Source organism: Montipora capricornis, chromosome 14, assembly GCF_036669925.1.
Source record: "Montipora capricornis isolate CH-2021 chromosome 14, ASM3666992v2, whole genome shotgun sequence".
Lineage (NCBI taxonomy): Eukaryota > Metazoa > Cnidaria > Anthozoa > Scleractinia > Acroporidae > Montipora > Montipora capricornis.
This window is the reverse complement of record NC_090896.1, coordinates 1,667,501-1,682,500: the sequence shown is the minus strand read 5'-3', so window position 1 is coordinate 1,682,500 and position 15,000 is coordinate 1,667,501. Positions and strand designations below refer to the sequence as shown.

The 15,000-nt window shown below is 40.8% G+C and overlaps 3 protein-coding genes across 3 annotated transcripts in view; 2 read left to right on the top strand and 1 right to left on the bottom strand.

Annotated features, from left to right (window-relative positions):
• LOC138033432 (uncharacterized) overlaps positions 1-789 on the top strand; it is an 8,083-nt gene extending 7,294 nt beyond the window's left edge. The window contains exon 2 of the mRNA XM_068881174.1: positions 347-789. Within this exon, the coding sequence (XP_068737275.1) occupies positions 347-789 (443 nt within the window). The remainder of the gene's footprint in view (positions 1-346) is intronic.
• The window catches only part of LOC138033431 (glutamate receptor 2-like), a 54,791-nt gene that overhangs the window by 15,282 nt on the left and 24,509 nt on the right, over positions 1-15,000 (top strand). The window contains exons 3-8 of the mRNA XM_068881173.1: positions 3,268-3,384; positions 7,388-7,519; positions 8,327-8,560; positions 10,211-10,395; positions 11,451-11,564; positions 11,667-11,798. Coding sequence (XP_068737274.1) covers positions 3,300-3,384; positions 7,388-7,519; positions 8,327-8,560; positions 10,211-10,395; positions 11,451-11,564; positions 11,667-11,798 — 882 coding nt within the window. The 5' untranslated portion in view covers positions 3,268-3,299. The remainder of the gene's footprint in view (positions 1-3,267; positions 3,385-7,387; positions 7,520-8,326; positions 8,561-10,210; positions 10,396-11,450; positions 11,565-11,666; positions 11,799-15,000) is intronic.
• Positions 4,116-7,190, bottom strand: LOC138033837 (52 kDa repressor of the inhibitor of the protein kinase-like). Its single transcript, XM_068881698.1, has one exon. It carries the CDS (start codon positions 6,840-6,842, stop codon positions 4,467-4,469), a length of 2,376 nt encoding a protein of 791 aa, XP_068737799.1. The 5' UTR covers positions 6,843-7,190; the 3' UTR covers positions 4,116-4,466.

Sequence of the window (15,000 nt, the reverse complement as noted above, 5' to 3'; positions counted from 1 at the left end):
TACATCAAAGATGCATGGTTTTGAGAGGAAAAACATCATGGGTGCAATATTTGTAGACTTAAGTGCTGCATATGACACTGTCAACCACAGGCCTGGGCTCTTATCCTTGAAGTAGCAAAAACAATAAAGAACACCCCGTTCGTCAGAATCATCGGGTCATTATTAGACAACCGCAAGCTTTACGTTGAAATGGAGGGAAAAAAGAGCCGCTGGAGAAGCCAGAAGAACGGGTTACCCCAAGGCTCTGTACTATCTCCAACCCTCTTCACACCAACGACTAGTCAACCTTAAACAACATCAAGAGGTTCATCTATACCGATGATCTCTGTCTTTGCAACGCAAGCAGAATCATTCACCATCATCCAAGAAAGACTCAGTGATGCCCTCAAATCTCTTGCGGTGTACTATGCCAAGTGGTCGCTAAACGCTAACCCAGGGAGTTTCCATCTCAACAAGAGACATGCAAAGACGGAGCTAGAAATTGGATGGAACAATGAGAGGCTCAAGAACAAAAAGCATACTGTGTACCTAGGCGTGAGCTTGGACAGGACACTCTCATTCAAAGAACACGTGCTAAGGCTAAAGAAGAAAATTTCTTGCCGGAATAACCTCCTCAGCAAATTGGCCAACTCGTCATGGGAAGCTGATGCAAAGACTCTGAGATCAACAGCCCTTGCTCTTTGCTACTCAACAGCTGAGTGCTGTGCCCCTGTGTGGAGCAGGTCGTGCCATGCAGGAAAGGTGGATCCCGAACTGAATAGTGCTTGTAGAACTATCACAGAGACATAACGGGCCACCCCACTCCCAACGCTGCACAGACTCTTTAGCATAGCCCTTCCCAGCACACGCAGAGATACGATAGCAAAAGTTGAGAGGTATAAACAGCTCAGTGACCCTCGCCACTCTACAATCACTAGCAAGTAGAATCCCGTCTCCAATCCAGGCACAGTTTTACGACGGTGAAACCGCTCTTCCCAAACCAGCCTGCGACCCAGACTGGAGAAATAGATCAAGAATGACATCAGCCCACCAAACGATGACCAGCCACCCCACCAAGAACACCTGCCAAATGGAACATTTCTTTGCAGGAAGGACTCGGTCACGCTCAACAGAGCACGAGCTAAAGTGGGGAAAACAAATGAAAATATGCACAGGTGGGGATTTGCAAACAGTCCAGAATGTCCCTGTGGCGAGCAAAGTCAGACCATGGACCACATTCTCTGGGGTTGTCCTCAGGGCCCAGTATGCACTGACAAAGACTTGAGGGAGGTCAACAACACAACAGCGCCCTCGCCATGGATCAAGCATTGGCGTGACAAGATATGATGATGACTGTAATGAAAAAGGATACCAAGAGAAAATTCAACGGTACGGAAGACGAAACGCAGCTCAGTTGACAATTATACAGCGCTTTGTTGCTGCCCTACCACACGTACGCAATGCTTGCCTATTTTTAATATTTGGATGTCTTAATTGTTATTAGACGTTTAAGCAAAAACTGCGTATTTCTAGAAAGGAAAATGGCGTCAGTCATTAGACAACCACTGCAACTACGCATGAGTAAAAGTATTCTTACAATACAACCTCGAATCAAGGGACTGGGAAAGAAGTTACTTCCAATCAGCGTTCATTGGAAGTGCCAAGTCAACACAACGCTTAAGGTGTCAGTAAATCCCAAATGACCGCCATTTGTTGGCGCCGCATCGTGGGCCCACGTTTGACGCAAACCCCAATAAAGTATATATTTTCTGAAAACTTAGGAATTGTAGATTACGAAGTGTTATTCAATTAAATGTTGTTCATTTCAACATTTTCGAATATACCGCCGGATTTCCGAAATTACCATGGTTCACTGTTTCTGACACGCATTTAAAATTTGAAAGTCGATCAAATACGCATTCCCCGACACAGCTTTTTACAGGGGCCCTGTCCACACGTATCCGGACATTTTTTTAATCCACAACTTTCCCTTTCCAGATTCAAAAATATTCCTATCCACACGTAGCGTAGTCAAATCGAATTTGTCCGTCCACACGTATCCGAAACGTATCCAAATTCACTCTTTATTAGGGTTCGCGTCAAACGAGGCGGCGCCAACAAATGATGGTCATTTGGGGTATACTGATACTCATATTACACAAGCCGATTTTTAATCTATGTTACACCAGACAACTTTTAACGCAAGTGAAACACGAAAGATTTGTGGGCTCTGAACGTTCATTCTCCCAACTAGTACCATAAAGTTTTTTGTTGGGTAGTCATGAGAATTTGGTGTTATATCAAGATCGCACCTCTTAACCTGATAATAATTTTCATTCTCAATACCTGTCTGACTGACGTTTCATTGAAAATGTAAAGAGAATTTACATACTGATTACTCCTGAGGGTCAAAGGGTTAATTTAACTGTATTAACTCGTGTGATAAAACCAAATCTTCATATTTTGAATCAAGCATTAATTTGTTTTCTTTTGACATCACAGCGGTCGTCGAATTCTTTCCTTCTGCAAAAATGTGTTAAGGAGCAGGAGTGTTTTATTGGTTTTAAACCATGAGGAGAAGCCGAGTGGTTTTAGGCCCGATAAAACACGACCTGCGAATTTATAACGATGTTTCTCGTGACGTCATCCATTGTTATTAGTATGCAAACCAGAACCCAATTGGCTGTTGAAGCAATGATTTCTTTTGTTCCGTGGTTGACAAATTTGAATATCAAAAGAAATGTGACGACAATGTTTGTAAACAAGAAATATCGCTATTGAACGGCTTCAAAAACCGTGCCATTCCACAGAAGCGTGTCCCTTTGGGGTCCGAACAAAGAGTCAAATTGTGAGAGGAGAACATCACTTAGCACACTAAGAATCCTTCTAAGTATGCTTCATATAGAGTGTTTTCACACTCGCGGCCATGTTGGTTTACCTAAACAAAGGAATGGCGGCCATGATGGTGTACCAAACTAATCCTCCGGGAATTGGACTCTATTTTTATGCAAATGCATTCTTTTGTTTCAGTAATCCAATATGGCTGCTGGTCACGTGAGTGAAAACACCCCATTAAAAGCTCATGCACGTTAATCGGTGAGCTGATAGGCTGTTTCGCTCATGAATTATTAATGAGTTTTTGAATGTCATTTGAAAACTGGAGTTAAAAGCAAGAATAGCATCAAAATGTCTCCTTAATGTTTTTGTGTCGAAACCAGGACTGACGGAAAAAAAAATTAAGTTGTCTTTTATCTCTTTAGGACCTTAAGTTGTCTTTTATTTCCTTAGGACCTCGAACGTAGCTCGTTGGAAAATCTAGGATGGAGACTAAGGCCATCCTCAACGTGCTGATTCTAATAAGTTCATTAACACAAAGAGGAAATTCTTCGAATAAACATACCTATGGTAGGTAATTTGCGTGGGTCAAGATTGGTCTTCTTTGTAGCCATTCTTTATGGCGTCACGCGACGCTAGGACAACCAACTACAGATAATAACTGGCCAATGAGATCTTTACACCAATTTTTAGTGGAAGTTATTGGCGCCAAATTCTCGGTAAAGTTTCTTCTTTCAGGTACATATTATTTGCATATCTCCCCGAGGAATGTCTCCTTAGGGGATTAGAGTTTTGAGGGTCTTGAGGGACCTCGGCCACTATTTTGATAAAAATGAATCCAATTAATGTTGGCGTTCTAGCTAAGTGTGAATGTCGCTGGCGTTTTAGCTTGCTCCGGCGTTTGCATTTTCGTTCACGTTTGAACTGGCTTTACTTACGTCATTAGATGCATAAAAGCAATTATTATTCATTTAAAATGTTTCCCCGTTTCTGATTGGTTAAAGCCACACGCATAATTCACCATAACCAGCTGCTGTTCACCAAATTTGGAAAGAAACTTCGTCATATTGAATCAATGACGTCAAAAGTGCAGCCCGCTGCAGATTATTGAACCGTTGACATCAAAATGACGTCAAACGTGCAGCCCGCTGCAAATTATTGAATCGTTGACCGAAAAAAGCTGTGGACGAGATTGTGTTATTTTTGTTGAGCAGAAAAATGGCTGTGAGCGAAGAAAATATTTTGAATGAATAATAAAGCAATTATTGAATTCGGGTTTCGTAGAATATGAAGAACAGGGGTGGATCCAGCATTTTTCGTGACTAGTTTCCACCAAAATAATTTTTTCCATGACACTTGAAACATTTAGTACAACAATTTGCTTTCAATACCTAAAACTTAGCAATTCTTGACTTTTTGGCATTACTAAAAACGATTTTATAAAAAATAATACTTAACACGATCTGTTACCTGTACATAACAAGCAGAAAGCTTAGGTAAGTAAATATTGGTGAGGTATTAGCCATGTTTCCAGACTCCACCACGAGGAGGTTCTCAACGTACAAGCCCAAGGAAAAATAAAATGTTTTGTTCCATGTTTAGTTTTCAGTTCAAAACAAAGAAAAGTTCATTAAATGGCAAAGTGGAATTTGTTAATCATCCCTTGAATCACTGCATAAAATGTTGGCCATTCTCATTCGTCTTGGATGGAGAGACGCAAATAAGTTAATGATTTCATCCAAATCCAAAGGAATGTCCCTATGAGCATGCATAAGCGCCAAACCATTCAATCTCTCTTCTCCCATTGTGGCCCTTAGATAATTCTTAAGATAACGAAGGCAAGATATTGATCTCTCACAGGAACAGGATGTAACAGGAATCGTTGCAAGAATCTTTAGGATGGTGAAGATGTTTGGAAAAGAAACTGGATCAACACTTTTCAAAGTATTGGCAATCTTTTCAGGGATGTCTTCTGCCTTTTCTTTCTTCTCTGTCCATATTCTTTGCCACAACTCCAACTCCGCAGGCAGGCCAACAACATTCGGAAGATCGCGTGCATAGTGATGACAAAACTCTTGAATCTGAGCTTTCCAGGTTGATGGAGTTTTCAGGAGAACAGATGGTATGACAGAAAACCCTTTAAAACACACATAGGCTCCTTGAGGAAATCTTGATTGAAGTTGCTGCAAGCAATGGTCCAAAAACACTTGCGTAAGGTTGATCCGATAGTATGCCTCTGGATTTGATGCAGGGCAGTTGCTACGAAAAATTTGGCGCTGAACAATTCTTGGTCTGCTAGGTTCAAGACCAACTTTCTGGGAAAGTTGCACAGCCTCATCAAACAACCGATGATGATGACCCTCAATGTTCGTCTGCATGTCTTTAAGGGCATTCTGTAGAGTGGTAATTTCCTGCTCGGCCTTGAGAATGTCCATTTCTTCACTTTGCAGCTTAACTGTGGCAGGCCTTGTTAAATTTAGTATATACTTAACAATAACAAGCGTCACAATAAATCCAAAAGTGACAGCATTAAGTAAAGACCGTGCATCATCCCGACTCTTGGGATTCCAAGTACCAGCACGAACAACACCATTCTTATCCTTGTTGAGCTGCACATCTTCTAATGTTGACAAAACTGGGACTAAGAGCTCAACAATTCTATCTAAACCATCAATACGGGCAATCCACCGAGTGCGACAAACGTCAATTAAAATTCTGTGATTGCTGTTGGGTAATAGTTCCTTAATCTTGTCAACAAGATGATGCTGACGCTTAGGCGAGTTACTAAAAAATTCGGAGAGTTTCCTAACAGTACCCATCATATTCTGAACCATCGATAGTGAGCAGGTATCAGCCACGCATAGATTGAGACGGTGATTCATGCAATGAACGTAAATCGCTTTGGGAAACTGATTTTGGATTAATGTTGATGCACCAACGTACCTGCCTGCCATGTTTCCAGCACCATCATAAGATTGACCTCTGCAATTATCCATGGTCAAACCAAGGTCACGCACTGTATTAATTATCAACTCCTTGATTGCGTTACCGGTTGTTTCCTCTCCACAAAGGTAAAAACCAACAAACTCCTCTCGAATATTCTTTGAAGAGTCGACATAACGGAGAACAAGAGACAGGTTTTCTTTGTTGGAAACATCCGCTGCCTCGTCAGCCATAACAGAAAACATTCTGCTTTGTTTAACTTCCGCAATGATCTTTGAAGAAATATAATTCCCCACGGTCTCGATAATCTCGTTCTGTATCGTTTTCGAACGGTAGGTGGCATTTCTTGGCGCATTCTCGAGATGTTCCTTAAGTTTTAAATCGCCACTGTCGATACGGAACTCCAGAAGGGCTTGAAAGTTTCCTTGAAGATTTCTGTCATCAGGGTTGTCATCTCGTTTCCCCCTCAACGGAATGTTGTTTTGACCACAAAAGATTACAGTTTTCACAATCGATTTCATTTTCTCTCTATTTTCATCGATCTGGGCTTGTATCAACCGGTTCAACTGCTGATCAATGGGGGTAGTTTGCCTTCTCATTTCACTCAAGAAATTCTGCATTGCCATAACAGAAAATTTGTGAATTTCTGACTTTCCGCTCGCGTGACTTTCCATCCTGCTACACGCCGTTGTCCAAAATGTAAGCGGGGATCGGAACAGTTTGTCTAATTTGGCGCCATTTCTGCCACACTCCATTCCGAAACAGACACAAGGCAAACAAAACGCACCATCTAAATACTTTGAATAAACAAGCCAAGGGTATTTCACGAGCCATTCCTGTCGAAACTTTCGCTGCTTTCCAGAAGTTTCTTTCGAAGCCGGAAACTCGAACAGCAGATCTGGCTTCCAAACGCTTTCAATAAATCGAAACTTTTCAGCATCGGAAAACGAAGCAATGCCTTTATACACAGTACCGATATCAAACGGTGAACAATCTTCCTTTCGACAAACAGGCTGACGCTCGACCTGCCCTGAAAGTGACGCCATATTGACTAGTTCACGACTAGTGCACCGCAAACGCAGCATCCAATGAGAAGAGAACTTGACTGGTGCACAATCGTGCTCAGCCAATGAAAGAGACTTTTGACTAGTTCACAAGAAACAATTGAAATTTTGCACTAGTGCACATTTTGAGCAAAGGTCTACGGAGGGGGTAGGGGCAAAGGTCAGGTCAGGCGGTCACAATGGAACGCAAGGTGCTGGTCCGCTGGAGGCTGGCAGAAAATGCAGTGCAGTTGAAGTCTGGAATTAACAAATTCTGTTCTGTATTACAATGAAACACCTGCGACGAATTTACATCTTCTAGCATGATTTATTTTTCTTAGTATTTTTTTATTGTTAGATATTTTGACTAGTTTCTGGAAACTAGTTGCACTAGTCTGTATCCAGCCCTGAAGAATTCTGCAGATCTCGGAGGATGTTATCCACCTCTGCCTTCGGCCTTGGTGGATTAACACCCTCCTCGACCTGCAGAATTCTTCATATCCTACTCAGCCTCATTCAATAATTGCTAAGAATATCACACAAGCATGCGCTGACTGAATTTGATGGCGTCATTTGCTTTGTTTTAGGAGTTATTAACGCATCTCCAATTGAATATCATGCAATGACTGTCGCTTTGAACACGTCGTCTTCTTTTGGTAATGTTACAATAACTCGGAAAATATTCAATGTCACAAATGAGTCGAGCTTAATCGACCAAGGTAAGCATCTAGAAGAATTAATACTTTAACCTCGGCGGCTTTTAGCAATTCATTTATTAAGGACGGTGCCTACTAATTCAAAGGTATTTTTGCGCGGTTTACTGAATATGCGGGAAAAGCAGATCTGAAAAAGTGTTATTGAAATCCAAAAAGAAAATTGGGGGTAACCACGCATTTTTCGAAGATAATTAATGAACAATATTTGTAAAAAGTTTTAAAATACAAAGCAATGTATGGTGTTCTTTTCCAAATTGAAGCTCAATTATCTCTGAAAAATGCTTGGTTACCCCCAATTTTCTTTTTGGATACCAAGATCCATTTGCTAAGTTCTGCTTTCTCCGCATAGTTGTGAACCGCACAAATATATCCCTGTATTAATAAGCACTAGCAATAGGAAATCCGAGTATCTCGAGATGCTCAGAACGTATGCGCAATATCAATAGTAGGCACCGTCCTTAAATAGCGTTGATGTGTTTTTAGCTGTAAAACCTAACGGATTTTTCGGCTGTAAAACTATAACACCCCATGAGCCAGTGGAATGCAACCAATTACCATACCGCCTCCGATTGGCAGTGAATATGGCTGGAGGTTTCTTTTAACCAATCACTTAGCAAAGCAATTCAAATCAAGAGCAGTGTACCCTTGACCTAGCCACCCCCACAATGGCCGGAGTGAACGCCACCCAGGCGTCTTGTGTATGCGAGAAAAACTGGTTTTCGTTTGAAGTGTCCCACAAGTGGATAGAACTCGACTGAATAGTGATAAAACGAGTTTTTGCTGAAAAAACGTTTTTGTTTTTGCTTACAGCTTCATTGTTTCTGAACGTTTTAAGTCTTATCGAGGGAAGCTATGCGACAACTCAAGCATGCGCACTATCTACAGTGACAGGCATTCCTCTAATCCGCCTCCATGGAAACATCCAACCATTCGAACCATGCGAAAAGACGTTGCAATTGTCAGCGGGCTATAAAGCCTACGCCCACGCTTCGCTTGACATACTCAATACGTTTCATTGGACAAAAGTTACACTTGTTTTCGATGGTAAGAGCTCTTCTTATGATTAAATGTTTGATGATCAATAAAATGGGTCACGTAGTAGATACTTTCAGAAATCTTTCTGAAATCTCCATCTTTTTTCTTATGACTTTTACTAAACACACTGGTCAGGGACCTGTTTCTCGAAAGTTACGAAACCGTTTTTAGGCGTATTTCGGGAAGCATTTATATTAATGTATCTTCAAACCGAAGCCTTTCCGATGCGTGGGACTTGGCAAGTATGCTGTTTTTCGGGTCTTGAAAAATGTGCTTAAAGACCAGATTTCTAAAACGGATGGATCGTATTTTTTGAGATTAGTTTTCGAGCCCGTAAAGTCATCGAGACGTTTCCGTGAAGTTATCATAAGTTTCACGGAACGTTATCGCGACTTTCGAGAAACGGTCCCAGATCCGCAAACGGCCTTAGACGGTCCAGGGTTGCTAATGTAAAAATAAATACTTCATAATTCAGAAAAAGCGTGAAGAAAGTGTGCAAGAACCTCATATGACATAAATAATTATAGTTTTTTCAGGGACTGAAGGTGTAGGCTGTATACAGAAGTTATAAAAGTATTGTTGGCCTTCATCCTATTCGACTACCATAAAGGAAACCTACTCTCCTAGTAAAAAGTAACTTAAACCAGAGGAAAATGTTCGCCAACAATAGTTTTAGAAAATTTTCCCAGCAGAGTGTTTATATCAGCAGCACGCCACAGTTATTCAAGATGGCGGCGCCCGGCAAATTTGAAAACAAAAAGAAGCGATTCTGAGTTCATTTATCATATCGGCTCAAACGCTTTATTTGAAGACAATTATTTTCTGTGGATGAAAGTTGTTTTTTGTTGTTGTTGTTGTTGTTGTTGTTGTTGTTGTTGTTGTTGTTGGAGTGGAGGCTTCCCTTTAAAACCCCTTTCCTCAGTTGTTCCATGGAAAGACAGCGTTATTTGCAGAATAACTGAAGTACTATCAAGTGACATGGATAACCGTGGATTTGAAAGCGTGTATTCATTGGATGGAGACCTAACCAATGGAATCGTCAATTTATGGATAGGCCATTTCATTTCCACACACGTGTCCAGCAATGCACGTAATTAGATGAAAGCCGGTGTGGGCCAGTGGTTAGGGCGCTTGCCTTGAGATTCGGAGATCCCGGATTCAAGACCCGCTCTGACCACTCGTTGAATTTGATCCTGGTTGTCCCTGGTTCAACTTGCCAACTGCACTTGTAAATAGCCAACTGGTTTGCCTCTGGCCAGTTGGGATTCTTAACAGTTGTAGTTGTTGTGTTCTGTTGTTTCGTTGATTGTTTCATTGGCCCTGAAAAGCCCCTATGGGGAACGGTCAATTAAGTATGTATTAATAATAATAATAATAATAATAATAATAATAATAATAATAATAATAAAGAAAGTTCTTATAGGCGCATTTAAAAATCTCAATGCGCTTACAATAAGGTAAAAGATCCTTTCTTATTTTTTGCATGTAACGTGTACGAATGCTTTTCTTATCTTCATTTATCGGCTGTGGTTCTACCTTCCTTTTTCATTATATTCTCATAGTGTCACAGATTCTCGTGCGGCCTTTTTTCCTTCCCTTCTTCTCTGCCTCACCAATTTTTCACAAAATCGTTTGCAATTTTTCACGGTTTTCTTTTAGAATTTCGTTTACACGAAGCTGGGTACTTCCACGCCATATCCCAGAGTTTAAAGTTTACCGTACAGCTTCTCCAAATTCCTCAGAAAGTTGTGATATCACAAATAATGCAGCAAATTGCGGAACTCGACCCGGATATGATTCTACTGTACACAAGCACGGAAATAATGAAGTCGCTCATGCAAGAGGTAAAATGATATTGATTTAGCTTATATAGAAAATGTCGGCCCCTAAAGGCTGTCAAACTTTGGAACAAATAATGTTAGAACTGGCCATTCCTCAAAAGAACGAACTTAGATTTTTTCTTTGTGGCACGTTCTATCATCATCATCACCCTATTTTTTATCCTCGCGTTTTAGAGTAGCTTTATGTAGCTAATATCTCCGAGCATTTACCCTCCCACTACATACTACAGAGGACAGACAACAACACCGGGAACTAAATGCCCTACTCTTTGCGAATATTGTGTTCGTTCTTTAATGATCCACATGATTATGAAAATTGAAGGGTTGTGAGACGGGGCCTACTGTTTACCGGCCTTATCCGAAAAGACTAGGGAGTCTAACCATTTGCAGATTTCATTACAAAGACAGCACTTTCTCCTCAGTTAGTGTTGGTCCGACCAGAGTCGAATTCACGACCTCGCAGCCCGATGCTCAACCGACTGAGCCACCGCTGCGCTATTCCGACATAAATTTTAAAACCACCGCTATCTCCGGAGCTTTATAAGTAAACTTATTGCGGAAACTTGTTGTCTTTGTCTACTTGCCAACAGAAGCCGTGTAATGTTAAACCTGGATTCAAATGGATCGTTCAGGGGCACGTAATCATCTGTTTTTTCTCCTGAAAGTGTATTGAGATCTCTTTTTTTGAAATGCCTTTTTTGAAGTTTGTTCTATTGGTCGAGTAGAAGTTCGAGTTCAGGCTCTTTGCTATCTATTGTTTCCTTGTGTCCTCAGAAAGTAAACTTTGCTTCACACACTGTCTTTCAATAGCCACGTTGGAGTGGGGGGGGGGGGGGGGAGGGGGATCACAAAGCGATGTGTAGTAGAAATCCCCTCGGGGAAGAAATGGATGCTTGGAGGATGCCATGGGATGAATGGATGCTTAAACTGAGGTAAGCCCTGGAACTGGGAGCTAACGTGGCTTGTAAGAGGTTTGACTTTTTGAAAAACTAATTCCCAATTACCTTCATTAATCAATACTTTACCTTGCTTGTGTTCCGTTTCATTTTGCCCTTTAGGCTCCTATGAACTTGACCTGTCTCGAAAACAGCGTCGTTCTCTCTATGAAGCTTCAATTTATCCAAGACAAAGCTAGCGCAGAATTGAGAACTGCTCCTGGATTTAACGACAAGGTATGTTACTTCCATTTGGAATATTTCTCTTGTCGAGGATCCCCTATAACATACAGTACATCTCGGCATTGATGTGATAATGTTATTTTTGTATCATCGCAGGAAACAGTCGGCCTCGCTTACGATGCCATCCAAGTTGTTAGGCAAGCAATGAGCACACATCCATGTTCTTCAATTAATGGATCTTCTGTTTCTTTGCAAGATAGACATGATATGTTGGAGTGCATGAAAAAGGTAGAGTGAAATGAGAACTGAGGCTACATTCACACGGCACCGGACGAATTTTCGACGGGTTGAAAATTCATACACTTAGGGGTTCCGTTCACACGGAACCAAGCTAAACGTAGGGAAATTTAGACGCTTCGCCGTTCAAAAATTTGAACGCCAAAATCGGGGACGAATTTTTAGCCGGTGGGGTCGAAAATTTGACCGGCGCGCTCTTAACACGTCTGAACACCATAAACGTCCAGTTGTTTTCACGGTAAAGTCTTGGTTACGTCGGTTACGTGAATGCGAGAATTTGGTTTATCAACGGAGTTGATAAGTCCGATTCGCTCTGACGAAGGGCTAACGCTCGAAACGTCAGCTTTTAGAATCTCTGTACGGTGGTCAATTTACATTATCAACTCCGTTGATAAACCAAATTTTTGTATACTACTTCCCCACCGACGCAGCACCACAGTTTCTTTAGAAACTACCCCTTCATTTACGTGAATGCGAGGCTGCTCAGCTGGAAGAAGAAACATGGAGGCTGCCATCTTAATCGCTCTTCTCGGAAACATCACGGTGTTGATGGAAAATACTATCAAAACCAGTAGAGTGGTAAAACCGCCGTTGGAAATTTGAATCCGAAGCGGTTTAATTCTAAACACGTGATCTTAAACAGATTGTCATGTGATCCGCAGAATAATGTCATGTGATCAGAAAATTTGTACTCCACGTGCTTGCTCATAAACAGCGGCGAACGAAAAGATGGATTTACAAGTGAAAGTTCACCATAATCAGAGAGTGGAAAAGTTATTTTTCTCAACATTATCTTTTGACCCGCCTAAAAAAGAAAGTCTTGTCTACGAGCTAAAACTGAGAATTCCAAAACTGAATAAGATGACGGCCCAGATGATCTTGGAATATTTGGATGATGAAGGTGACTACTGCGTGTTGGGAGACGATAAACTGTCATTTCAAGAAATGTTAAACTGCGCAAAGGTCACTGGTTCAGCTGATTCCATCTGCTACAGATTAAACCTCAAAATAACGGCAGCAGAACAGTCACCTGTCGAAGAATTGCCCTCCAGCATTTCCTCTCGTCCAAATCGTGCCACTGGGGCGCGACATAGTAGAAAAAAACAAGAAGACGCCTTAAGGCGTTTACGCGGGATGTATTGGTTTAGTAAGAATTATGTTGAATGGCGTTGGAAGGTTGAGAAGTGTATCAACAACAAATGTGTACAGGAAAGAGGGAGATTTTGAGTACTTCAGACGAAGAAGACATGATGAGAATGAAGTGAGCGTGAATACCTTAAATAATAGTTGTGGTTGCAGGGAGAATAGTGGTAAACTACCCTTTCCGGGAGAAATGAGTGTGGTGTGTGTGTCCGGACCGTTCATGAGACTAATTTACCATGGGAAACATCCATACGCAAGGGAGAAAAGGCACTGAGGTTTGTCATTTACTTCAACATGAAACCGCTATTTTAGCTGTGGTGCGAAAAAGTAGCCTCTGCCGACAAAGGATTTTTTCATGTTCTTGACCGCATTGGTTGAGTATTGTGTGAGCGTTGTGTACTAGGAGATAGAGTTGTAGCAATTTCTTTATTCGCGCAAAAGTCAAAATTTTGCTTAGGAATTGCGTGACGAATTGCGGGCATTGAAGGGTTGTTGGAAGAGGCTACTTTTCGCAAGGTAGCTCACACTGTGAAAATGTAGCCTTTGCTCGGCGGGTATTTGTGCTGTTGAGAAAGATTGACGTTGATATGAGGGAAAAATGTGGTGTAACTCTTTGTAACAACTGTATACCTAGCCTCCCACGCAGACGTTCTTAGGCTTGTCTTGCATGAAATAGAAGAAAAACTTAGATATCTTCGTGCAAATCAGTATGGGAAAAAAGTTGATTGCTTTTTGAGTAGTTTTACATTTGATTTGGTTGGAGGGGGCTTCTGTCTATTAAATCTTGTTTCAGACTGTAGCACAGTTCTAAAGCAAACAGAACGTTGATTAATATAGAGGGATTATCAACGGCTATCGAAACACAACACCACTAATAGTTTGTAACATAAACAGAACGTGGATTACATTGTAAATATAAGTGTTTTTAACGATGAGTGTTATTCAAATTGGAGTTAACCATCACTTTGCTGAGATAATGTCAGTAATGACATTTTTTAGGTCTTATATTTGATACATTTGATTATTCTTTTAATATCGTCTATAGTTTTATATGACGACAATAATTGAGTTGTAATAATTTTGCTCTCTGTCTCTTGGATGGAGTGAGTAGAAGATAAGTGTTTCCATGAAAGACTTACATTTATGGATGGTCTTTTACTGAGACAATGTCAGTTATAACATTTTTTTTTTGGCTGTCATAATTGAAAGCGATGTTTTGAAGATTCATCATTGCCTCTTTAATATTGAACTACACATATTCTGACCGAACTCTCACGGGTTAAATGGGTGGTCCTCTGACGTGTTCCGCATTGCTGACATTTTGTTGAGGATGAAGACAGATCAGTCAAGCGTTTGTTACAAACGGTGCAAGGACTAAACAAGGTTAATCTGCTGATAAACTTGAAGTCTGGAACAGTAATCTCTTGCTCTGGAGTGACACTGGGGAGATAAAACAAAAATCCTGTGTTTGTAACCATATTTTGAGCAATGAATCTGTTAAGGACTAATACACTAGAAGATGAATCACACACAAAGGTCCCTTTGCTACTTAAAGCAAAACTTACATCAATATTACCACCATATATGTTAAGAGCATGGGGCAGTTCACTAACTTTTGCATTCCCTTTACCAATGTCCTCAAAAAATGCACTTCCACATTCAACAATAGCATGTAATGTATCAGACTTCCAATACCTGCAGGGCTTAAGAACAGAAAAACAAATACCATAAAAAGCTATAGCAGAGCTTTTTGTCACAGTGCCAATATTCATAGTATTATCATTACTAGGAATATCTGTCTCTAAACTGCAGAGAGGTAGATTATCAGTCTGAGAGTCTTCCTGGAAGGTTTTGCATTTGGTTAAATTTCTTTGCATAAAAATGTTCACTGAGAGATTATTGGTGTCTTTGTGCACGGTTTTATAAATGCCTGAATTTGATTGCAACAGTGGGCTATCAAGTTTATGTTCTTTATTACCATCTTGCTGAAAGGGATTGCACATGACTGAATTTGGTACTACAGTATTGTTCACTACAATTGCAGTCTTTT